Below are 24,701 nucleotides of genomic sequence, written 5' to 3'. Positions count from 1 at the left end.
TTAGACGAATTAGTCGCTTCACCTCCTGTCGTGTCTTTAACTCATTGAACTACCAGCGCGTTTGGGCCAGGAAGGAAAGGAGTGTTTTATTTTTATTGATTCATTCATTACAAATGAGGAAAGGTTCCTAATAGATGTGATGGAGCAAAAAGAGAAGAGGCAAAACGTTTGTTTTCAGTAGATGTTTATTGATCTTCACCACACTTGTTCCCTTTTCCACAATAAATCTTTTCTATTTGACTTTTTTTAAGCATTTAAAGAGCAATTAAGATAATATTGCGTTGAAAACGAGATGAAAGTCGGACCATGAAGCGGAAAGAAGGCTCGGCCACACGGCGCAGCTCCTTAAATATACGTCGTTTAATATGCACCTCTATGTTTTCATCTATCACGGCACAGGAACTCAAAGAAGCTACACATGCACGTACAAGCAGGGCTCACTGAAACCAAGTGATGCTCATTCCAGATTTCTTTTTTTTTCAGCTTTTAATTTTTTTAATATGTTATTTTTCTATTCGTCTTTTGTTTTGCACACTAAAATGCGGCGGTTTACGTGTGCGTGTGAATAATAGGAAAGTCCTCCGGGTAGAAACATGTTTGACGAGAGCGTCTGGCAGTCTGGCTTCTGAGTGCGCGGCCTTCGCGGCGCGTTATTAAACGGGAGGGCGGGGGGGGGGGGGGGGGCGACGTCACCGAACGGTAACCAAGGCAACCAGGAGACGGGAAAAGTCCTCCGCGGAGAACGTAAAGGTAAATCTGCATCTTCACATTCAAGCCGACTGGAGCCCTCCTGTATCGTATGCACATGCAGTCCCTCGTGCATGCAGCCATGTGTCAACATATATATATATATATATATATACCAAATATCACGCAGGAATATCTTCACTTGTTCCGTTAAAAACTAGCGGCCGCGGCGAGGCGGGTTGGTCCTGTGGTCTGATGGTTGTTTCGTTCCTGGTGGAAGTCTCAACTTTATATGTGTTAAGATACCAAAATGAAAAGCTTCGTAATGAAAGACGGCGACTGATTCAGAACTAGAACAATAAGTAAAGTGAAGCGAAGAACATGATACGAAAGAAACGGCGGGAAGGTTTTTGTTTGTTTTCACACACCGGTCGCTGTTTGTGCTTCTCCAGGAAATCTAAAACCTTAAGCGCTGAAATACTTTAAAAGTTTTTACGGTCGATATATACAACTATTTCTTATTCTTCTTTGTCTTTTTTGTGCACTAACGAGAGGAGACCAGCAGGCCGAGAACCTTCCAGAACCACGAAGAAGAAGAAGTACTTCCCTCCCAGCAGGGCGGGGCTCTCCTCACTCCCTCCTCCAGCTGTTTTACTGGATTACATCCTCTCCTCCAGCTGTTCTATAGGACTACATCCCCTCCTCCAGCTGTTTTACTGGACTACATCCCCTCCTCCAGCTGTTTTATAGGACTACATCCCCTCCTCCAGTTGTTTTACTGGACTACATCTCCTCCTCCAGCTGTTTTACTGGATTACATCCCCTCCTCCAGCTGTTTTATAGGACTACATCCCCTCCTCCAGCTGTTTTACTGGATTACATCCTCTCCTCCAGCTGTTTTATAGGACTACATCCCCTCCTCCAGCTGTTTTACTGGACTACATCTCCTCCTCCAGCTGTTTTATAGGACTGCATCCCCTCCTCCAGCTGTTTTACTGGATTACATTCTCTCCTCCATCTGTTTTATGGGACTGCATCCCCTCCTCCAGCTGTTTTACTGGATTACATCCTCTCCTCCAGCTGTTTTACTGGACTACATCCCCTCCTCCAGCTGTTTTACTGGACTACATCCCCTCCTCCAGCTGTTTTATAGGACTACATCCCCTCCTCCAGCTGTTTTACTGGACTACATCCTCTCCTCCAGCTGTTTTATAGGACTACATCCCCTCCTCCAGCTGTTTTACTGGACTACATCCTCTCCTCCAGCTGTTTTACTGCATACATCCTCTCCTCCAGCTGTTTTATTGGACTACATCCTCTCCTCCAGCTGTTTTACTGGACTACATCCTCTCCTCCAGCTGTTTTTCTGGATACATCCTCTCCTCCGTTTGTACAAACATCTCAGAGCTCCGCTTGCTGTGTAAAGCCGGATAAACCGGGGATTGATTTATTTTCTATTTGTTACTTGAGGCTTTCTGATCTCCTCCAGATGTGTCGACGTGAAAAAAATACACTGAAGAACTACTGAAACAATTACGGAGAGAAAGTTAATTGTCAAAATAACAGCCAGAGAAGAGAGGTTCTTACTGCAAATACAGATTTTCGATAAGTAACCGTAGAAATGTAACTCGCTACACGACAGCTGTCAGAATATAATCTTCCCTATTCTACTAATACACCGTGAAGCACATGTTTTCTATTTGACTATTTCAGCAGGAGGCACAAAGTTCAACACTGGGTCGATGTTCTGGAAGAAAGAGAGAAAATAGAGCGTTGAGTAAAGCGGCTCACGGATCGCCCGCAGCGAGGACCGATCGGAAAACTCATTTCATTTCGTTTGGGATTCAGCGGAAGAAGAACAACTCTGTGGCCGGATTTAAAGTGCTCAAGCTTGTGCTCTGATTCCAGCCGAGTTCTCATTTTTCTCGTTACTAGCAGGCATTTTGTCTCGTACCAATAAACAAAGACTCCAACGAAAAGAAAAACCGAGGAGAAGAATGCAGCGGTCAAAAAACTAGCTTATAAAGGAATACAAATCTAGAAAAGAATAGACGGGTCTCCGGGTCTGTTTCTGCGCGGAGCAGAGGCAGGTTAGTATATCGGGCTCCAGAGGGGAGCTGAAAACGGGGGGGGAGGGGAGGGGGGGGTGTGCGTGGGGGGGGGGGGGGGGGGCGTTAAAACTCGATCTTGCAGGCGGGGAAGGACTCGTCCTGCATGACGACGGTGCTGCTGGAGGCCAGCACCATGACGTTCAGCTCCTGCTGCCTCTCGTGGGTCTGCTGGTACCAGTCGCGGGTCACCTCCGTGTCGTGGGTCGGGATCAGCGTCACCTGGGCAAACAAAAGACGGGGTAAGGGGCGGGACACCCGGCGGCGGGACACGGGCTGGTTTTTAGATTTTATATCGCCAAAGTCCCCTTTCTCAACTCAAACAAACCTAAACTAAAGAAACAAACCCCTGCGTCTGATCGCTCACCTGCAGGTTGCATCCCCACTGAGCTTTGCCATCCAGCAGAGCATCCAGGACGCCTCGGCCGGGCTCGCCGCTCGCCGCGTCGTTCCCGCTCGCCACGTAGTACGCCGAGCGGACGCGCTTGAAGAACTCTTGGTCCACGTTCTTGGCGCTGCAGTGGTTGGGGACGTAGGCGAGGTCCACGTATATGGGGAGGCCGGCGGCCCCCGCGGAGCCGGACTTCTGGGAACCTGAGTGGGCGAACGGATCATTTCACATTACGTTTGCATCTTTTGCGCTCCGGACATCTTTGTTTTCAGCATCTAAAAAAGCAACATCGATGTGCAGGATCCAATAAAATGAAAAACTATGTGCAAATAATTCTTATTTTTGTGGAATTAAATGTGTCGCGTATAGTTTTCGTCATCATGTTTTGAACGCATTCCCCTCACCTGAACTGCCCTTGACCCCGTTGAGCGGCGTCTTGCCGGGGTTGTAGCTCGACCTGGAGAGGTCGTCGTCTTTGGAGCCCTGACCGTCTGACAGGCGAGACATCCGAGAGCTCTTGTCGGCCTCCTTCTTCTTCAGTGAGGCGCTGCGCGGAGACGCCGTCTGTCTCACGGGCATGGGAGACCTCTTGCGCCTGGCCGGGGACGCCGCTTTCGTTTTCCCAGAAGTCTTCTTTAAGCCCTTGGCTTTCGGCTCCTTCTTGACCAGGCCAATGCCCAGAGAGTCGGGGTCCACCATGCAAACGTCCGGGCGGGGGGGGGTTGGGCGGGGGTCCACGAGGGGAGCGGGAGGAGGGTCGTTGCTCCTGCTCGAGGGACGACGGCCGCCTCCGCCCGGGGCAGATATTTTGTCAATGGGCATGTAGTCGGCGTCCTCGTCCGAGTCCAAGTTTCCCTCGCCGGCGGCCGAGGGAAGCTCCTCGGCGCCCTGGGGGACATCGGAGTCCGACTGAGACGCTAAAGACTCGCTGACGGAGGTGGGCGGCGTGTCCTCGGTTGCCAGAACCAGCCCCGCCGGCGCGCCGCCCGCCCGCTGCAGAGAGCCTGCGTGCCGCTGGGGCTGCTTGTGAGGCCTCCTCTTCGCCGGCCGATCGCGCCCCTCGGCTTCTTGCGACTGATCGCTGCTGCGCTCGCGCTCGTCCTCGTCGCTGGATAAGTGCCGCATGCACGGGTTGATGAAAGACGGCGAGAGGTCCTGTTCGGGCTGCTTGTACTCGGAGGAGGAGTAACCAGGGGAGCCGCGGCTGGCGTACGAGGAGGCGGCCCCCAAGGGCACATCGCTGGCGAGGTCCTGATCGCTGTCCTCCTCCTCGTCCTCGTCGTCCTCGTCCCGCCCTCCTCGGCTGCACTCCTCGCTGTAGAACGGGGAGCGGAACGGCTGATCCGTCGCAGAGAGGGACAGCGGGCGGGCCGGGTGCTCTGGCTCCGTCTCGCGCTCTTCTTCGAACTCATCGTCGTGGCGGTGGCGGGGAGGCGAGTCTCCCGGCACCATCCCCATCTGAGACTTTGGCATCTGCCACTCGAAGGAGCTCCTGTAGGCAACCGCTCCCTCCCCGGACCCCGCCTTGGCCGCGCCCGAGGACGCACCGCCGGCCGCTGCCGCGTCGGCCGCCGCCACCGGGGCGGCGCTCGTGCCGACCTCCGTGGGGCCGTTGACCGCGTCCGGCTCGAAAGGCGAGGGCACGTAGGAGCCGAGAACATCGGGGAGAGCGCCGGCTGGCCCCTCGCCGGCGGCTCGAGGGGCGGGTTTGTCGGAGAAGGGCGGGCTGGCCGGGCCGCCCGAGGGCGACCGGCGGGTCATCTCCCGCATGTACGCCTCCTCGTCCTCCTCCTCGCTGCTGTCCGTCTCCTCAAAGTAATGCTTGCCTTCCATCTCCGGCCGGGGGGAGGACGTGACACCAAACAGGGCGGCGCTGGCCGCCTCTCTGTCTTTGGAGATCTCAGAATGCTGAGCAAACGGTCCTGACGGGGCTCCAAAGCCAACAGCCGGGTCCAGCCGGGGTCCTGTGGACCATTCGGGCTTATAGAAGCAATCCTCCATAAGTCCACCTGGCTTTGCCGTAGGCTCATTTCTATCTTCGGCAAAGGCAGCGGACGAGAGCGAGGCAAAGGTTTTCCCCTCGTCAAATGGGCTCCGGGGTGAAAAACGAGCTACACTGGAGTCCAGCTGTTTTTCTGACACTTCCAGGTAGTCGTCTTTGGCGCCGGCGCCGGCGTCCGTGGCCCGTTCGTCTTTAAAGGAGGAGTACTCAAAGAGGGGCTCGGCGGGCGTCTCCAGCTCTTCTCCGAACTGGCGGCTGGTGGAGAGGGAGCCCGAGGTGGAGGAGGAGTAGCTGTAGGCCGAAGAGGAGGAGTACCCGGCGGCGGCGGCGGCGGTCGCGTACTGAAAGCTTGTGTCCAGCGGCGTCTTACTCAGAGGCTCTGGTGTCTTCTGATGCTCGACATCGTCTTTTAGATTCGGGTACTGGTGACTGTCCTCGCTTGATTCCAGAGGGAAATCCTCTTCACCTTTTTCTGTGGTCGTACTTGATAAAAAGGAGTCTTTCTCGCCGCTCCCGCTTGAGTGCCGAGAGAAACTCGCGGCTCCCGAATCGGTTTGCTTTCCGCTGAATGGCGAAGAGTCGACCGTCTCTCGTTCAGTCTTTGCGGGCGAGCTGGGGCTCCTCGGCGTCCCTTGGCTGTTGTATCCATATCCGGCCATGGAAACCATGAACTCAGGCCTCCTCGATCCAAACGCTTCACCGATCGGACTTCTTACATCCTTCTCGGACGTCTCTTTGGCGCCTTTCTCCACGTCAGAATCGACCACGCCCCCGTCCTCGCTGTCCTCCTCGTCTTCATCTTCCTCCTCCGAGTCGTCCTCATCGACGACGTCGTCATCGTAGTCCTCCTCATCCCTCGCTGTCAGCTTTCGCATGTCCACCTCCAGGCACCCTCCTCTCTCCTCAAAGCCGGCGGCGGCGGCGCGGGGCGGTGAGTACGTCTGGGGTTTGGCGTCGTCAGTCTGGCTTCGAGAAGAATCGTCTCTACCCGGAGACAGAGAGGTGGACGAGGCCTCGGGTCTGTCGGCCACTGAAGGGAATCGGCTCACTGCGTCGCGTGCAAATGTCTCCTTGACCTCTTCGAACGGAGGAACGGCGGAATCGCCCTTTGGGTCGGGGGAGGCGGAGCCCTTAAATCCCTCCTCCTCGGACACTCCTCCCCGGGCCGTCGCCGGCGTCGGGGCCTCTGGTTGCTGCGAATCCGCTTCGTCTTTTGCGGCGCCTTTCTCCTCTTTGTCGGCGGGCTCCTGAGGACACGAGTCGGAGTCCTCTGAGCCGTAGATGTCGCTGTAGGAGAAGGTCTTGCCGTGCACGTAAGGCGTGTCCTGCCTGATGTACACCGCCTTTTCTTTGCTCTCCTTCGCTGGAAAATTGCAGAGGCTGAAATGGACACTTTTCTCGTGGTCCCGAGAAGCGTCGTCTGTTTCCTCCTCGCTTTCTTCTTCCAAATCTACTTTGTTTTCATCTGTTGATGAGGGCTTCCGAGACCCTCTTTCATCTTCATCTGAGGACATCATTTGAGGTTCCGGTTCCTCTGTGCTGAAAGACACGTTTGTCTCCTCAGTGGCGACGACTTTTGGTTCTGTCTTTGCAGATTTGGCCTCGGTGGCGAAGTCGTCGTCCAGGAAGCACCCCTCCTTTGCCTCCATAAGCTTGGCCTTGACAGTGGGCTGCAGATCCTTTTCGGTGTAGGAGTCCTCCTCCTCCTCCTCCTCCTCCTCCTCCTCCTCATTGTCTTCACTGGATTCTTCGGCGTCTTCGGCCGCTGTCTTCTCTCCAATAGAAGCAGTGCCGTCTGAGGCGTTGGCCGATTTAACACCTGCCGCTGCTTGGTCTTTGTCTTCGGTCTTGAGCGGTCTCTCTCCCGTCGGCGAGTGGCCGCTGCTGGTGGGCACGGACTGTGTGGGCGAGGCCACCTTCACGTCTGGACTCAGACCGTCCGGCCTGTGGGACCCTGGATCTAACCCAGAGGAGAAAGACGCAGGGGGTGAAACGGGCTTCGCGCCAGCCTTGGATCCCTCGGCGCTGAAGAGAGGCTGGTCGTCCTTGGCGGCCCGTGTGGGAGAGCACTGCGCGGTGGAAAGGATAGGAGGGGGAGGAGGAGAGGATGTGCTAGAGGGAGATCTCTGCGTCTCCCGGAGCGTCACGTGGGCCGCGTCTTCGTAGCCCTGTTGGAGTTTGCCGAGAGGGATGTCAACGTTGGGAGTCTGGTCCTCGTCCTCGTCGTCCTCCTCCTCTTCTTCTTCGCGGAGCGATGGAACCTTCGCGTCGGGCTCCATCTCAGGAACGCCGGGCTGGTACTCGTCGGGAGAGGGAGACTTGAAGCACTTGTCGTCCTCCAGAGAGGAGGTGGGGGAAATGGTCCCGGCCGAGTGGAGATAGTCCTTCCCCTGGGCGGCCTCCGGGCGCGAGGGGACGCTGTTGACTGTGTCCAGGACGAGCAGGCTCTTCCCCGCTTCCTCGGCCCGAGGCGCCGTCACAGAGGCCATTGACTGGTCCTCGGCGACGGACGTGGCAAAGGACGACAACTTGTCGTACTCGGTGATGGACGTGGCCGAGGAGACGTGCTCCTCCTCCGCGAGGGGGGCGGCGACCACGGCGGGGTAATGCGCAAGCTCCGGCTCGCGGCCCCCAACGAAGGCCTTGGCTTTGACGCCGGGGAGGCCGGAGGACCTCAGCTCTTTTATGCCGTGCATGGAGTCAAAAGTACCGGGCGCGTCAGGGACGGAGACGTCGTAGGAGCCCACGTCGTAGCGCAGCTGCGGGATTCGATCCTCTGGCTCCTCGTGGATCTCCTCGTCCGAGAAGGTCTGCTCGGTCTCGGAGTAGCCGGGGATGGTTTCGTCCTGGATGAAGGAGAACTGCTCCGAGGCGGACGTCGCTGCCAGCCCAGAGATGGCCGCGCTCGATGAAGGTTTTGGGTCAGCTGCTTTGGCGTCCGGCTCTTTCCCATTTTTTTCCCTTTTGGCCTCCTCTGTTTTACACTTCAGGACCTCGTCGTCTTCCGTTCCTTCAAGGTCAGCTTTTTCGATGACGTCGCCCTCCTCCTCTGAGCTGTCGCTCTTCTTGGAACTGTCTCTCATGTCGTCCTTTGACGGGTATTTGTCCGGTTTCTCCATTTGCTCCTCTTCGTACTTCTTGTCAAAGCCATCGCTTGCTCCCCTCTTTTCGGCGTCTCCCGCGAGAACCGAAGAGCCGTGGTCCTCTCTGTCGTCCATCTGCCCGACAGGGGATTTGGGCGAAGCGGATTTCGCATCAGTCGCTGGCGACGTGACTTTCTCCTCTGGGAAAACCAAAGACGGGCCTTTGGTATCTGCGCGCGGCGAGTGGCCGGACATCACGTCGTTCTGGATGGGCTCGCTCTTTCCTTTGGACAGTTCTTCTTGTTTCAGAGCCTCAAAGTCTTCAGTGAGGTCCTCCGGGGAGGACATGATGGACCGGTCGGCCAGAGCTGCCGCTGCGATCTCCACGGGGGGGACGTTCTTCAGGACCGGCTGTTTCTCTTGCGCTTCCTCTTTGGCGGCCTTGTTTTTGTCCGTCCTGGGCTTGGCCTGAGTCTTGGCCTTGTGCAGAGTCTTCCTCACTTCAGGAGTGAGCGGCTTCAGGTCGGGTTTAGTGATTTTCCTCAGCTCGGGTTTACTTGGGTCCCTCTTTCTATCCTCCTTGGCTTTGCTTTCCTTTTTCTCTTCTTTCCTTATATTTTCATCTTTCTTTACGTTACGTTTCTCCTTCTTGATTTCTTTTTTCTCTTTGTCTTTCTTTTCATCCATCTTGGACACTTTCTCATTCTTGGCGGTTTTCTCCTTGGGTATTTTCTTTTTCTCGGTCGGCCCCCCCACAGGGGCCACCTCGCTGTTTTTCTGTTGCTTGGTGGCTTTTAGACTCTTGAGTTTCTTCTCTTCCTTCTTTTCCACTTTATTCTCTTTGGTGATTTCGCTCTTGGACTCGTCCTCCTGTCCGCTGCCGTCCTTCTTCGCTGTTTTAGAATGTGGTTTCGGTGAAGACTTGAGACTCTCCCTGCTGTCGGTTCTTGATCTCATTTTGGTGTGTTTGATGATGGGGGGGGCTGCACCAGAGGACATGTCTTTTTGAGTGGCCACGGGGTACCGCAGGAAGTCAAGGTGCTTCAGCTTCTCGAGGCCTTCAAAGATCTTATTCTGCGGCGCATTTCCAGGGAAGAGCACCCTGACTATCTTCTCTGTTGGACGGTGCGGAATCCAAACAATGAGAGCGGTAACCGACGTCAAATAAGGGACAGATATTTCTCCCTCTTTTCCATTGGCCATAGTAATCCCCGTCTTGGCCTTGCTGTTCCCGGACCATTTCTGCATCAAAAACTGCATCTCTTTGCTCTCCTTCACTGGGTTTAGGACGTACATGTCTAACTTTCCAACACCGAGTTTGTGGAATAGCGTAATGGGTTCAATCGTGTTGCTCACCGCCCTGTGAAGAGGCTCTGGTGTGATCCCCAGCTTGCTGAGGTACTGCAAGGTAAGAGATGCCTCCTCGATGCTGCGCTTCACCTTCAGCGTGGACTCTGGCGTTCGAAGCTTCTCTGGCACGTTGAAAAACACAATCCCGAGCTCCGGAGAGATCAAGTTCTTCAGCGCCTCGCCGCCGCTGCCGGAGCCGCTCCCCCGGTTCCGCTCCTCCTCCTGCTCCGCGATCTTCCTCTGGAACAAGCCGTTGATGCCCGGCAGGTTGTCTGCGCCGATGTGCGTGAGCAGGACGGAGTCGATCCGGTCCAGGTGGCGGACCAGCTTCCAGAAGCATGACTTCCGATCGGACCCTCCATCCACCAGGATGTTGAATCCGTTGACGGCGAACAGAGCGGAGTCCCCCCGGCCCCCGGGGAAGATGTAGCAGCAGGGTTTGGAAAGCTTCAGGAAGCCCCCAGAGGTCGGCGGCTCCAGGAGGTCGAAGGACGAGGGCACGTCGACCGTCTCGGAGACGTACTCGGCGAACTCGGTGACTCCGTCCATGTCGGGGAGGGTCGGTTCCGGGTTCAGGCGGTATTCCGGAAGGTTTTTAAATGACGGCTGGCCCAGGGAGCTCCAGCCTCCGTCTCCCTGACAGGAAACAGTGAGCCTGGATGGTTGTTCGGCCTTGGACAGGAGTTCAATCACCTGTGAACACGGCAGCCGTTAAGAGCAGAGCAAGCGATTGATCCACGTGAGCTCTCTAAAGACGGGACCCGCGTGAAAGAAGCTCGCTGCGCTTACTTGAGGGTCTGAGATGATGTCTGAGAAGTGCTGCCAGGTGAAGGCTCCAGCTTCCAGCAGGACGTCGCCTCCCTGCTCAGAGCTCTGGCCGCTCAGTATGAGCAACTTGTTCCCGGCAGAGTCGGCGATCAGAGAGCGAACCTACGTAACACAAGTGCACAATGAGGCGACGGCGGACATCTGATGCAATATATCCAAATGGAAAAGGGTGTTAGGTTTCAGTATTACATCCAGTTTCTTCTAACAGAGCCTCTCAAATGCTACAAGCTGGTCCTTTGGCCAGCAAAGAGAGGAGAAACCGACACTCGGGCTGACCGGCGCCGTCCGGCGGTGACTCACCTCGCGGGCGGCGGTCTCCTCTGACGGGTTCACCAACACCACAGCCTGGAGGACATCGCTGTGGTACTGGAGGGTCCGCTGGCCTGCGGGGAACAGTTGGTGAAGAGAGCGGTTACGCCTTCTGACGGGGGGGCTGATCTCATCACCGCAGCATCGAGACAACGAAACGAATGGCCGATCATCACGCCGGCGCTTCTCCTGTGAACGTCCATCGCTGCTCACAAGGCAAACTGCCTCCAACTGAGCTACGTTGTAAAGGGTTAAACTACTGCGTCACGCTGTGAGAAAACCTGCATCAACGGCGCCATTTACTGACGGAACAGCGGCCATCAGGCTGCACATGTGGCCGTGCACCAGCGCCCTCCCCTGTCTGACCCCCCCCCCCCCCCCCCCCGTCCATCTTATCCGGCAAATACGCTCTTTTCATGCACAATCACCAAAAGACCATGAGCCTCTTTGGCAGTTGCCATGGAGACGCCTCTCTGGCGGAGTTACACTGACCCAGTCTTGGCTGAGGGAGACGCATTGCAGCATTTCTGCGGGAGGGAGGGAGGGAAGGAAGGAAGGAGGGAGGGAATGAGGTAAGGAGGGAGGGAGGGAGGGAGTGAGGGAGGGAGGTAAGGAGGGAGGGAGTGAGGGAGGGAGGTAAGGAGGGAGGGGACGCTCGTGCTGCATCAGGAGGCGAGTAGCGGCAGCATCTATATTTATCACGACAGATGTTTCTGTCCCCTTCCTTCCTTCATTCCTTCCTTCCTTCCTTCCTTCTTCCTTCATTCCTTCCTTCCTTCCTTCCTTCTTCCTCTGCCAGAAGACGGTTTGAATGTCAAATCAAATACTTCAGTAAATAAAAAATGTTGAAGCCCTTATTAATAATAACTTTATAGGTGAAACGGAGCTGTCACGCCAGCTGATCAGTGAGAGACGCGAAGCCTCGAGCGATTATCGGGAATTCGGCGACAGCAAGTTAATGAGCGAGGTTCGACATGTTTTATAGATCGATTTTATCGATCAAAGACCTCAAATCAAACTTTTCAAGATGAAAGTTTTACCAATAAGTTTTATCCGTAGACCCCCGTTCAAAGAAATCAAGTGAATTCAAAGCATTTTAAGAATTGTTGAGGGTGAAAATATGAAAAATATGGAGAGAAGATGAAGACTTAAATGGCAGCACTGATCCTGGTTTAACGACAATGGTAATATAAGTGTAAAATAAAATAAGTAATGTGTACTATAAATATATATATTTTTAAAATACATTTTTAACAACCCGGCTGTCCCGTTGCTTAATACCGTTAAAACCGTTTTGGCAATAGAGTTCATTTGCAAAGGATCCATTTTTGATCCAAAATGTTTGCGAGAACTACCCGGTTTCTATTTGTCTCAGGTTTAATGTATTTTTAAATTCATGCAAAGACACAATTCTCAGGGTTTGTCTTGTTTTACGACGTTCGATGGTTCGATGGAGAGAAAAGCTCCCCTCTACTCTGGAGACCCTAAGAGAGACGTATGAAGAATGGGTGGGCGAATAACCAGAGCCCACGCATCCACTGGTGCATGATGGGAAGTGGTCTCTGGCCTCCTGTGACTGTCTAATTGCTTCTGAGTGGCATCGTGATGAGTGATGCCTTTATCTCCATGACTGTTGTCAGTGGCGTATTAATCTAAACCGCGATCAATCGCTGTTTGGTACATTTAGTCAAACAGACCAAAAAGCGGGGGCTGCTTCAGGGCGGGGCTTACCGTGATTGACAGGTCGCTACCAGAGATATACGCAGGATCCCTACGTCACTAAATTGCGCGACCAGGTCCGCTTCTACAGTTTATGATTAAAACACCAAAGTCTGTAAGATTGGATCACTTAATCGCGGATTTGAAACGTAGATCAACGGGTTCCCGGTTCATCGATTAACCGCAGGAGTCATAAAGCGTCCACAGCGCACGGCTGCAGGAAATGAAACATTAAACGTGAAGCAGCCGGTGTGCGTTTCCTCGGAGGGACGTGACCCGCAGGAGATTCTTGCCTGGAGCCTTCGGGGAGCCGTAAAGGGAACAACGAGGTCCGTGCGGCCGCGTTTCATGCACTGAAAAACTACTCGAAGGTCCCCGACTTCAGCACGCGAGTCTCGTTACGGGCCGAGGACCTCGTTGGGTTGTGCACGTTCCAACGCATCAATGGCTGCAGGTTGTTTCAGGTTAAACCGTCACAACCGGAGGAAAGAACGTTGATTACAGCTGAACATCTGCCAATTTTTTTGTGTGTACCAATATTGTGCAGCTACAAAGACACAAGCGTTCATCTTTTTTTTGTACATATTCCTGAATATATTTTGGTTACATTTGCGACTCAGTCCACTAGATGGTGCTTAGTTTCGTCATGTAGACTGTAAAATAGTTTTTTGGGTACACAACCAGGTTAAGATCAGGAAAAAGATAATTGTTGGTCTTAAAATATCTCCGTGCAGGTTTAATTAGTTAGTTAATACAACTACAAAAGGTGGAGGAAAACCAGTATCATAAAACCAACGCTTTCGGCACATCGGCCTCGCCCCGATGAGATGAGATGAGGAAACGCCTTCCTCAGTTATCACAGCGACACTGAATTCACATGAGGGCTGAAGCTGTTTGCTTCTGCTGCTTTACAGAGACGCATCAGTGCGAACAGATGTGCAGTTTCCTCTTTTAATTGACGGGCAGTAAGTCAGCCGAGCAGCTGGTCACTGTCGTCTGTATCAAACATTAGCAAGAGGAAATGTTGCATTATGTTGGGGACTATTTCCTGCGGCGGATTCATCCGTATTTGGTGCTGGAGGGAGTGTTGGTGGCGAGGAACTGTTGACCAGCGTAACGGCGGTAAATCCATCGCCGCTGCAGAACCCAGAAATAAACGATTTGGCTGTGATGTCATTGCAATAAACAAATGAAAAGAAAGAAATAACTTCATGATTTGCTCAGAGTCCAGATTCATGTTTCTTTTGGAGCAAATATGTTTAAAAAATGCTTGTTTTCTTAGTCGAGCTCGAGTCTATTGGTGCTAGGCTACGCTAACATTGCTGCATCTCCTCCAAAATAAGAGTAGGAGTGAATAAGGCAGTTTATATGCACACTTAGTTGCTTCCTTTAAGCACGGGAAAGAAACCATTGTTTAACACAGAAGCCTTTAAACGCAGCGTTCCCTTTTGCAGAACCAGCCGGCTTTGCCGGTTCATTCTTCTCTCTGAAGCTTCAAAGCGGTGGAGTAAATGCACCACCAGTCGGGGGAAACACACCAGCACAAACGAGCATCCTCGCTGCTCCACCCTGACCTGATCCCGCCGAGCTCAGCACTCTGCCTCAGCCGCCCTGAGGCATTCTGGGAGTTCACAGAGCACACCGGGGGGTGTGTGTGTGTGTGTGTGTCTGAAGGAGGACCCTTCACGGAGGTGATTACAGCCTGTCCGTCAAAGACACGCAGCTCAAGGACATCTGGATGACAGCTTCCTGTAGTGGAGGCGGGTTCATCCCGTTTAGTTTTAGTCGATGTTTTAATGTCCCGACTCCCCCTGACGGCTGCTTTTATAAACAATTACTCATCATTTTATCAGGTTAAATGTCCAATGAAGACAACTAATCGCTGCTTTTCTGTGAAAACTACATTCATTTTGGGCTTTGGACTCCTGCTCGGACGAAGCCGGTCGTCTTTTTAGTGTCTAATTAAATGAATCTATAAAATAATAAAAGAATCAATAATGTAAAGTTGTTATTGATTATTAAAAGAAGCCAAAGTTTTCAGCTCCCCAGAAGCCTTCGTTTGGCTTTGTGACTCCTTCAGTTATTTGATCCTTTCCTTTCCTATGAAGACGTTTTATTGTGAAAAGACTTTCCTGTAATGGATATCGACACGCGTTGCTCGACTTTTGACAGCAAATTGTTGAGTATTTTCCAACTCAACAGCAAGTTGTGTCTGTTATGTTTGTGGCCCCTGTACTCATCGCTAATTATAATAACTAACAGTCAACCTCAGGACACTGATGAAGGTATTAAGTCCATGATAATGAGGCTCCGCCCTCCAGTGGGGTTTTATTCACCCAACAATCGATCGAATGAAATCTAATTAAATAAAACTCACACTTAAACACTAAATCGCTTTGACCGACGGACGAGTGACGAGTCGACTGGTGGCCGGAGGGCCTCTCCGTGACCCCCCCCCTTTAGCCCGTCGCCTTCAGCTCACGACGATGTGTCGCCCTTTGTGTGTTTGTTTGTTTTTCTCTCGCACCTTGACAATCAGGTCACCTGAGGTCCCTGGGCGGATGGGGGGGGGCGGCTGTGACCTGTGGGTCAAAGCGAGAGTCTGCGGCCGCCTCCGTCGTCCTTTAAGCAGCTTAGAGCGACACAGCTGGAGCCGCTGAGGGGGGGGGGGGTCCAGGGGACCGTTGTTCAACGTTACACGCATAATGTTTAAATGTTAGACGTTTTAACTCCTGAATTCCACAATAAAACGCGCGTATTGACTCATTCTGCTATGAAGTTCTGAATGAAAATGAGAAAATACTCACTATTCAATTCACACACGTGGTATTTTAAATCAGACTGCTCCAGAATTAAATGAATGATTAGAAAACACAATGTATTGTGATCTACATTGGTGTATGAAATATTTACATGAGTGGTAACTAATTAATTAATTAAGTAATTCGTGTTTTACTGCTTTTTAGGCCCCAAACAGTTATATACAGAATGAAGCTTGAGTTTCATAGAATTATACATACATACATATATATATATATATATATATATATATATATATATATATATATATATATATATATATATATATATATATATATATATATATATATATACGTGTCTATATTTAGCAGGTTGGGGAGGAATGAGGACGTGAGCTGCATCCTGTCTCTTACAGAGCAGCAGAGACACACGATGACACATGAAGGCATCACACCAGATGACTGAAATGCTCCTCATTGCACAGCAGCAATGTCAACAAGCACATATGCACGTATGTTACTCACGTCATGTTAATCCAGCCTCAAACACCGAGACCACCGAGCACCGACAGCCCCCCCCCCCCCCCCCCCCCCCCCCCTTAACACAAATATGAATCACACCGTCAGATTCCTCCGGTGGCTTCGGCCGGTCTGCATGCGGCTTCAGATTAACGATGCGGCGTTACGCAACCACACCGCCCGGTCCACCGCCCCCCCCCCCCCCACCGCCGCCCGGGGCCGATAAAGAGCAGTTTACCTCCCGCCGCCTTGTCAGCGGGACGCGACGGTGTGTAAATGGAGAATAACCGGCGTCTTACCGTCCTTGTGGTCGGTGGATGGAGCGCAGGGAGCGGCGGTGCTGATGCTGCTGCTGCAGCTGAGGATGAGGATGAGGATGAGGAGGAAGGCAGCATCGGCCCCGGTATATACAGCCCGACACCTACACGCTGCTAGCGTGCTGCATTCAGGGCCTGCTCGGACACTCCCGTGTCGGGAGAGCCAGCGGCATTCACGTGACTCGGAGAAGCTCCTTTTATCAGAAGCTGAACGTCGAGTGATGGTTGTTTCATGATGTGGAACCCGGTGAGACCGGGACTATGAGAAGTACGGAGTCCACCCTGAACACACCGCTCACTGGAGGAACAACTTAAAATAGGAGTGTAAATGTTCATTTTTCAAAATACACTCCACACTACCAGGAGTAAAGTTAATGAAATGCATCCTCATAAAACCAGTCACTGGCTCTACATGACGACATGTTGCTCTTAAGGGATCGTGGTACATTCCACGTATTAATCAGCGTGCGTGTGACATTAGCAAGAGGAGCCCTGTCTATCCCCATCACAGGTTTACATGCAAACTCTTGAACTCGCACGATGGAGCTCGTTTGCTGAATATAATGATCTCACCGTAAATGTTTCCTGGCATCTCGTGGATGTCCTGGATCAAAGGTCCATTTGACAGAAACACTCACTTCACTGAAAAGGTGGATTTTCCTACAGCCGTGACTCAAACAGCAGCCGAGAGACCCACTAAAATAAACCGCTGAATCACAGCATTTGACTGACTGAGAGAGAGACGGATGTGGATTCGGAGAGGTCAGGGTTTCAGTTAGACTTCCTGTCAAAAGCAGTCTAGACATTTGTCTCTTTGTGCCTTAAATAAATGTTTTCTTTTTTGGGATCCCGCAGAAAAGGATTCTGTTTGATACGAGAATAACTCACACACAGATTAAAGCGCAGCTCCAATTACTAAGAGGTATTTGAGAAGAGGGTTGCTAGCGGTTGCCACGGTAACCAAACCGTCAAAAGCCCTGTTGATGAAGCGCTTTATCTCCCCTCACAGCTGAAGCATCATCTCAGACGGCCGTCCGCTCCCCGTCTCTCTTAACGTCTCAGGTGGTCCTCGCTCCTCCACCCGCTTCACGCCGCTCTCAGTTCATTCACACGTGGACAGACACACACACACACACACACAAGCAGTGTGTCAAGGTCACGTGTGTGCAGTAGTTCATATAAAAGGCAGCAGCAACCTGCAGATATGTTAAGTGAAACCAAAGCTTCATGTGGTAAAGCTGCGACCAGCAGGGGGCGACTCCTCTGCTCCCATAGACGTCTATGAGGAAATGACTCTACTTCTCTGTAGTGACCAGCAGGGGGCGACTCCTCTGCTCCCATAGACGTCTATGAGGAAATGACTCTACTTCTCTGTAGTGACCAGCAGGGGGCGACTCCTCTGCTCCCATAGACGTCTATGAGGAAATGACTCTACTTCTCTGTAGTGACCAGCAGGGGGCGACTCCTCTGCTCCCATAGACGTCTATGAGGAAATGACTCTACTTCTCTGTAGTGACCAGCAGGGGGCGACTCCTCTGCTCCCATAGACGTCTATGAGGAAATGACTCTACTTCTCTGTAGTGACCAGCAGGGGGCGACTCCTCTGCTCCCATAGACGTCTATGAGGAAATGACTCTACTTCTCTGTAGTGACCAGCAGGGGGCGACTCCTCTGCTCCCATAGACGTCTATGAGGAAATGACTCTACTTCTCTGTAGTGACCAGCAGGGGGCGACTCCTCTGCTCCCATAGACGTCTATGAGGAAATGACTCTACTTCTCTGTAGTGACCAGCAGGGGGCGACTCCTCTGCTCCCATAGACGTCTATGAGGAAATGACTCTACTTCTCTGTAGTGACCAGCAGGGGGCGACTCCTCTGCTCCCATAGACGTCTATGAGGAAATGACTCTACTTCTCTGTAGTGACCAGCAGGGGGCGACTCCTCTGCTCCCATAGACGTCTATGAGGAAATGACTCTACTTCTCTGTAGTGACCAGCAGGGGGCGACTCCTCTGCTCCCATAGACGTCTATGAGGAAATGACTCTACTTCTCTGTAGTGACCAGCAGGGGGCGACTCCTCTGCTCCCATAGACGTCTATGAGGAAATGACTCTACTTCTCTGCAGTGACCAGCAGGGGGCGACTCCTCTGCTCCCATAGACGTCTATGAGGAAATGACTCTACTTCTCTGTAGTGACCAGCAGGGGGCGACTCCTCTGCTCCCATAGACGTCTATGAGGAAATGACAGTGGATGCTTTAAGAGGCGGGGCTTACTGTGATTGGTTTTCTTCCACAGACTGCCGTCCTCAGGATGAATTGTAACAACTTTATTCTATGAACAAATAGCTGCAAAACTTAAATCATTAGCAAATATTAGCGTGTCATGCTGATATTTGCTAATGATCACTAAACACAATGTGCAGCTTCCTCCCTCGTACATGTTCTATCCCCAAATAAAAAGATAACAATATTTACGTTTAAATGATTTACTGCAACGTTGTACTGGATTGCAGTAGACTGTGTATGAGTGAGGTACTTATACACAGTCTACTGCAATCCAAATGTAAACATATAACTCAATGTATTTGTCCTCCAACCGAAGGACATTACAACCTCCTCTTTCACTGCTCACATTTCATTTATGTCACATCTCTTTCAGTGCATGTGTGTGTGTGTGCACTGTACCCACACACGCGTGTACATGTGTGTCGGCATGCGGGTGTGTATTGTGAGGGCCAGATGAAGCCCCCCCCGCCCCCCCCCCCCCACCTCGATGTGCAGCCCGGATCAATAGCGGCTGCTGAATTATTAATGTGGAGCCGCACCCAGAACGAAAGCAGGAAACGATCCTCATGTTGCCTCATCGTACACCTGCACCTGAACATCGTGCTGCGTTGAATAAGACTTGAAACTAGAGATTCCAACAAATATGTAAATAACGTTTACTCGCCGCGGCACTTTGCCTTTAAGAGGCCATGCGTCCTACGAGGTCACCGCGGGTCAACGCGTCACAGGAAATGAACAAACTGCTGATGAAGCGCAGTGAGATCATCCCACATTCCGCTGAGAGGAAATAAACTATAATATTGAATTATTGTCACCGTTTAGAGCTTTCCGATGCCCCCCCCCCCCCCCACTGGGTCGTTGTTAATTCCACCGTGTGGACGGCAGATGCATTCATGGAGCCCGTTTCCACCCCCACTCCTCCCCCAGGACGCAATGAGATCTTTTAATGCTGCCAGACGGTCCTCTGTGAGACGCTAATGGGGGGGCAGCGATGGATGAGCGACGTGTCGGACATGGCAGCACTTCCGTCCACGGGGGCTTTGAAATGACAAGAAACAGCAACACTTTTACTTTCTGCCATTGGAAAAATATCTCAGCTCCTGTTGAGGGAAATGACGGGAGGAGGAGGTGGGAGGGGGGGATGAAAATGTTGTTGACCGGGACTCAGATATACGGGAGATCAACGGGATCAGCAGGCCGCGCCGTCACCGATCAATATCCAGCCGTTCACGATCAGGTGAGCAGCGCGTTCTCTGCCCGCCATGGTGACTCTGTTTTCCACCGGCAGCGGCGCATTAGCATTCAAGGCACAGACCAGGAGGAGCCGTCCCGCCACACGCTGCCGTGAGAGTGCATGGTGTGAAGGGAGCCGCCGGAGGACGGATCCAAAGCGCCGACCTCCGGCTGACTTTCCGCTGACCTTCAGTTCCAAAGCTCTTTGTGTTTTTTTTACTGCCTGGATTTGATCGGTTTTCCCGGTGTGACCTTTGCGCCTACCAGTCGTCTCGTCTTCCTCCAGCTGACCCCCCCCTCCCCCCCTCCCCTCGGGGCTCCATCGGGATCCAGTGGGGCTTATGGGCAACATGGAAACCGGCGGGCCGACGTCACAGCGCTTCTCTGGAGGAGGCGGATGTGTCAGCGGCCTCTCTCACCGCCTTTATGCCACGATGACCGTCTCCACATCCAGCCCCCTCCTGCCGCAGACACATCGATTGTCTCAGGCCGCTGTCAATAAGAGCCTCCTCCTGTTTGCGCAGCGGTGGGTTCAAACCGCCGACCGGCCTCTCTACTCAGCTCCATTAAAGCAGGTCGGTGAGCCTCTTCACAAAGTCTACTTTGTTTTTCCCCTCAAACACAGTCCCGCTGCCTCAAGTCACTCACTGCACCAAATGGGGATTAATCCGCGGCAGAAAATAGTCCTCTATTTTTAAGTGCTCTATTTACTCCCGTTTGAACTACTTGGGCCAGCGGATTTGGCAAATGACACGTCGTCATTGAGGGTGTTTGTCTTCAGTAGTAACCAATGGGATCGTGGCTGAGAGCCGCTGTAATTATCTAAATAACAACTGAACTCGGACGGTCGGTCATGGTCCCGGGAGGATGAATCTACTAGTTTGGCCCCCCAGTGTGAGGTCAACTGGTGCTTAGTCCAGACATTCACGCTGACCTGATGCTCCTCTAGCGCCATCATTACCTTCAATCATCTATTCCTCTAAAACATCTGGATGTCGCTGGATACCTGCAAAGCTGTTGACATCTGCCCCCAGCTGATCCTGCTCCGCTGCTGTGTAGCATTAAGCTTTTAGCTTACGGACAGATGCGTAGGTTTGTATGACACCAGCTCTTATGTAATAATTGGGAAAAGGAAACAGTGCTGATTGGATTCCACGATGCAGCTTCCCGCATCACGGGGATGATCGATTGCATCATATTCAATTACACCAATGGGAAAATGCAGACAGGTGGATGTTCTCTCTGCTTGTCTCTGACTGTCTAGACGAATCCTGTAAGTGACTGAAACACAATCCCACAGCGCGCGCGTGTGTGTGTGTGTGTGTGTGTGTGTGTGTGTCCTGCTGCACGTCTCCTCGTGTCCACCGGCTGCTCGTGTCTCTGCAGAGACTCACGGTTTACGAGAACCGAGGCCGGATAAGATTTCGGCCCGAGTGACAAAGACCGGAGACAAAGAGAAGCGGATCGATTAACAATCTGTGCTGTTAATTTGCACTGAAAATCTCACGTTTGCCTCCAGGGGGGCAAAGGTCTCAACCCCAACCGGTCAAACAGAAGCCTGGAGCTATGAAGCTCCGTCCATCGGCACACAAACATTCTCAGAACAGTTAACCTTTAAAGGAGCTTTAGGCCACAAAAGCACTCGGAGAGGTTGAGGAAAAGAGGCCGTTGCTAAGCTACGTTAGCCGATAGAGCATCAATGGTGACTACTGCTCACACGCGGGGGACAAACAGCAGCTTCCTATAAGAAAATGCACCTGCTCACTTCATTCATTCTCCTCGTCACGGCTGTCGCGCCACACTGACGTCTCTGTGCACGCGTGTAAAACATCAGAAACCCTACAAACAACAAACCGTGACATCAGGAAGGCAGCAGCAGGGAGACATGTCGGTTTTTAACACGTCTGTTTGGAACGGAGCTGAACAGCGAGCGTGTGCTGACTGAGGGGGGGGGTCTGTGCGCGAGGTGAGACAGAGGAAAAGGCCGACGGCGATAATTGTTATTTCCAGAAGGGGGCTGAATGAATCAAGATGGTGGCTGACAGATGGCAGCGAGGTGATTAAACCGCTGAACGTGTGAAACCATTCAGAGCCGAGTCGCTACACAAAAACAATAAAAACACAATCCAAAACCACAAAAATCTGTATTGTGCATGACAGTCCCTGGACTTTATGGATCTCACAGTGTTGCTTATTGTTGGTTCTTGTACATTGTCACTACTCCTTACACAACATAAACTAGTGGGAGGACGGATCTCCTCCGTTTGACCCCACTAGGCCGCAGGAGAGGCTCAGTGGTACTATAGCACGAATAACACTAATAATACCAGGGACACAATCGCTTCCTTTGTCAAGTCTACACTGTAAGCAGCGACCCAGAGAGGGGGGGGGGGCGGGGGGGGGGGGGGGTCGCATTCAGAGCCGTGACGTCCCGGTCCGATCCACATTCACACTGGCTCCATTCACCACCGGGGGGCCTGATCATACGTTCCCCTAATTGCCCCCCACCCCCGCCCCGACATGCAGTCTGCTATCGAGGCCGAGGTCGATATGCAGGCCGCATCGTCTCCAGCATCCTCGGGGAGGGAAGGAGTGGGGGGCGGGGTGGCGGACTGACCTTTGACCTGCGAAGAAAACTGCGCGGTGTGTCTGGTCCCGAAGAGCTGCAGCTCCTTGTTCAGGTCACAGAGCGTCAGGTCGACTCTCCAGGAACGCAAACCTGCGGGGGAGCGGCGTGGGGGAGGAAGAAGAAGCGCCTTCATTCATCAAACATTGGACCACAGTTAAAGGGCACGTGTTGACTTCTCAGGTCCCTGTTTGTATTTTGTATTCTGATGATTTAAGAACGCGTTGCTGTTCTCGCACTGTTTTGTGAACAAACGAGCATCTGAGCTCGGCCTGAAACCCTGTCGCTTTATTCTAAGGAGCCTGCACATCTGCTCTGATTGGCCCACAACATAAGGACTCCAGATGTTTAGCGCACGCAGCTTTAATGTCACACTGCCGTCACGTGGCGTCGTGATGGGCATCATGATGCCAGAGCAGTCTGATATCCGACCTATCTTTAAACACAACAAAGCAGTGAATAAGTCTCAAGCCTCTACGGTTCAGTTTGAGCTACATAAAAGTACATAATACATAAAAGTATATGACTGGAGTTTGTTAAAAATCTGACGTTCTTATTTCTGCCCGAGTTCTGTCCTTTTCTTCTGTAATGTTCTGAACTCAAACATTTGCAAAACATGACTGTAACCCTTTCAGACATTGATATCTGCACTTTTACTGAAGTAAAGCACGAGTCGGCGGTCGGCTTGTCCCCCGGCGGGGAACCGAAGACCCTCCGCTGACAACGGCAGCCTGTCGGCGTCGCCCTTAACAGCCCGTCGGCGCCTTTTGTCTCACCTCGTGCGATCTGTTTCCTGACGGCGTCCAGGTGCTGGCTGGTGGAAGTCTCTCCGACCACGACGAGCATGCGATGGTTGGCCGAGGGGAGCTGTCCGTGGTGCTGAGCGCTCTCCTCCACCGAGGCTGCTGCTGCTGCTGCTGCTGCTGCGACGGAGATTTCCATGGTAACAGTTCCACTGGCGGAGAGCTTTTCCATCTCCATGACAACTGCATCCAGAGCAAGCACCATGACACCGCAGGATGAGCAGGGAGGACGCCTTGGGGGCGTGGCCTCTTGGGTGGCGTGTTCCTCCATTGGAGCGCGGGTTATGTGGCTATTTGATGTCACAGCATCACCATTGGTGGAAAAGGAAGCGAGCGTTGGCGTTGATTGTATTTCCTGCACGATGCTGTTACTGAAGATGAGGAGGACAGCGAGGTTGAAAACGTCTTGCAGACCAGACGCCTATAAAATGGCCAAAGGTCGCTGCTCCAGTGTGTGAACGAGTTCATTAAACTACAGCGAGGGCTCACAGCGAACGACATCCTGCAGACGTGATCCTCCGGGGTCATCGGCAGTAATCGATGCCACTTACAGCACATGCCATCTTCTTCTTATTCCTTTTACTGAACCCCGGATGAAAGGGGGCTGCAAATAAGACGCTCGTGGCAGACAAAGGTTCTATTTATATCAGTGTCACTGCAAGTACCAGGCAAATGTGCTTTGGTTGCTAAAACTGACACCTCTTTTGTTCCCATCGGGAGCAGAAACAAGGCTCCGAGTGTGCGGAGAGCAAAGCTGAAAAAACACACTATTTAAGGCTCAACGCGACGTTTTCCATGAGCTCATTCTGCAATAAGACAGGCAAGTCTAAAGTCTATCCATGTCTAAAATGATATTGATTAATGATAAATTAATGATATGGTTACAATATTTAATGGAAATGTTTGGTGATGTTCTCCCCAGACTAAACTAAACTAGCTTTTCTAAGATGTATAATATCTAAATATACAACTGGAGAAATATTGTATTAATTATATGGTCATTTGAATACATTTTCCGACCTAAAATCCGATAGTTGGATAAATCCAGGGGTAAAATGATTCTTTTTGTTGTACAGTCAAAGGTTTTCACAGAGAAGAATGTCTTTCTATCATTACATGAATCAGAAAATACTGTCAACAGCCTCAACGAAATCTGATTATTTCATGTTTTTGGTAATAAAATATCTGTAGAAGCTCCAGAGAGCAATGAAGCTGTAAAGTTTGGTGATGTTAGATGTTAGATCTCCTGAAGGAGACTTCTGGGTTAGAAGTTTAGTCACGTGACCGACATGTTACATTACAGAACATTACATGTCATTTAGATGACGCTTTTATCCAAAGCGTCTTACAATAAGTGAATTTCAACTATGAGGACACGAACCCAGAAGAACAAGAAACAAGAAAGTGCGATTTCATTAAGTATTTACAACGTGCTACAGAGAAGAGCCATTATGAGTGTTGCAGACACGTCAGGTGAAGAGAGTCAAAGAATTAGCTTTAATGTGGACTTAAGAAAGTGAGTCGACATAACGTCCTCACGAGTGCTCCGTGGTAGACGCGTGGTCATGTGATCGACGCGTGGTCACGTGATCGAGCTCCTTAACAGCCGATCGATTCTCCGGGTTTGAAGCCCCCAGTTCAACATAATGGAAACCAGAAGGCCGGTAAAGAGGTTAAGGGT

General features: G+C 51.8%; 1 protein-coding gene across 3 annotated transcripts; it reads right to left on the bottom strand.

Annotated features, from left to right (window-relative positions):
• Nucleotides 1–167: 167 nt before the first annotated feature.
• On the bottom strand, nt 168–23,604 carry map1aa (microtubule-associated protein 1Aa). Of its 3 annotated transcripts, XM_040162273.2 has the most exons (7): nt 22,994–23,604; nt 22,209–22,310; nt 10,750–10,832; nt 10,411–10,551; nt 3,591–10,314; nt 3,163–3,389; nt 168–3,017 (listed from the first exon to the last, which is right to left on the bottom strand). In XM_040162273.2, exons 1-7 carry the CDS (start codon nt 23,289–23,291, stop codon nt 2,862–2,864), a joined length of 7,731 nt encoding a protein of 2,576 aa, XP_040018207.2. In that variant the 5' UTR covers nt 23,292–23,604; the 3' UTR covers nt 168–2,861. The 3 variants fall into 3 exon arrangements, with proteins under 3 accessions (XP_040018207.2, XP_040018215.2, XP_077942058.1); XM_040162281.2 differs by lacking the exons at nt 22,209–22,310; nt 22,994–23,604 and adding an exon at nt 16,055–17,212; XM_078085932.1 differs by lacking the exons at nt 22,209–22,310; nt 22,994–23,604 and adding an exon at nt 15,762–15,889.
• Between the last annotated feature and the right edge of the window lie 1,097 nt (nt 23,605–24,701).

The sequence above is a fragment of the Gasterosteus aculeatus genome, chromosome 12 (assembly GCF_964276395.1).
Source record: "Gasterosteus aculeatus chromosome 12, fGasAcu3.hap1.1, whole genome shotgun sequence".
NCBI classification, from domain to species: Eukaryota; Metazoa; Chordata; class Actinopteri; order Perciformes; family Gasterosteidae; genus Gasterosteus; species Gasterosteus aculeatus.
Note: the sequence above shows the minus strand (reverse complement) of the source record. Positions and strands in the feature narration are given on the sequence as shown.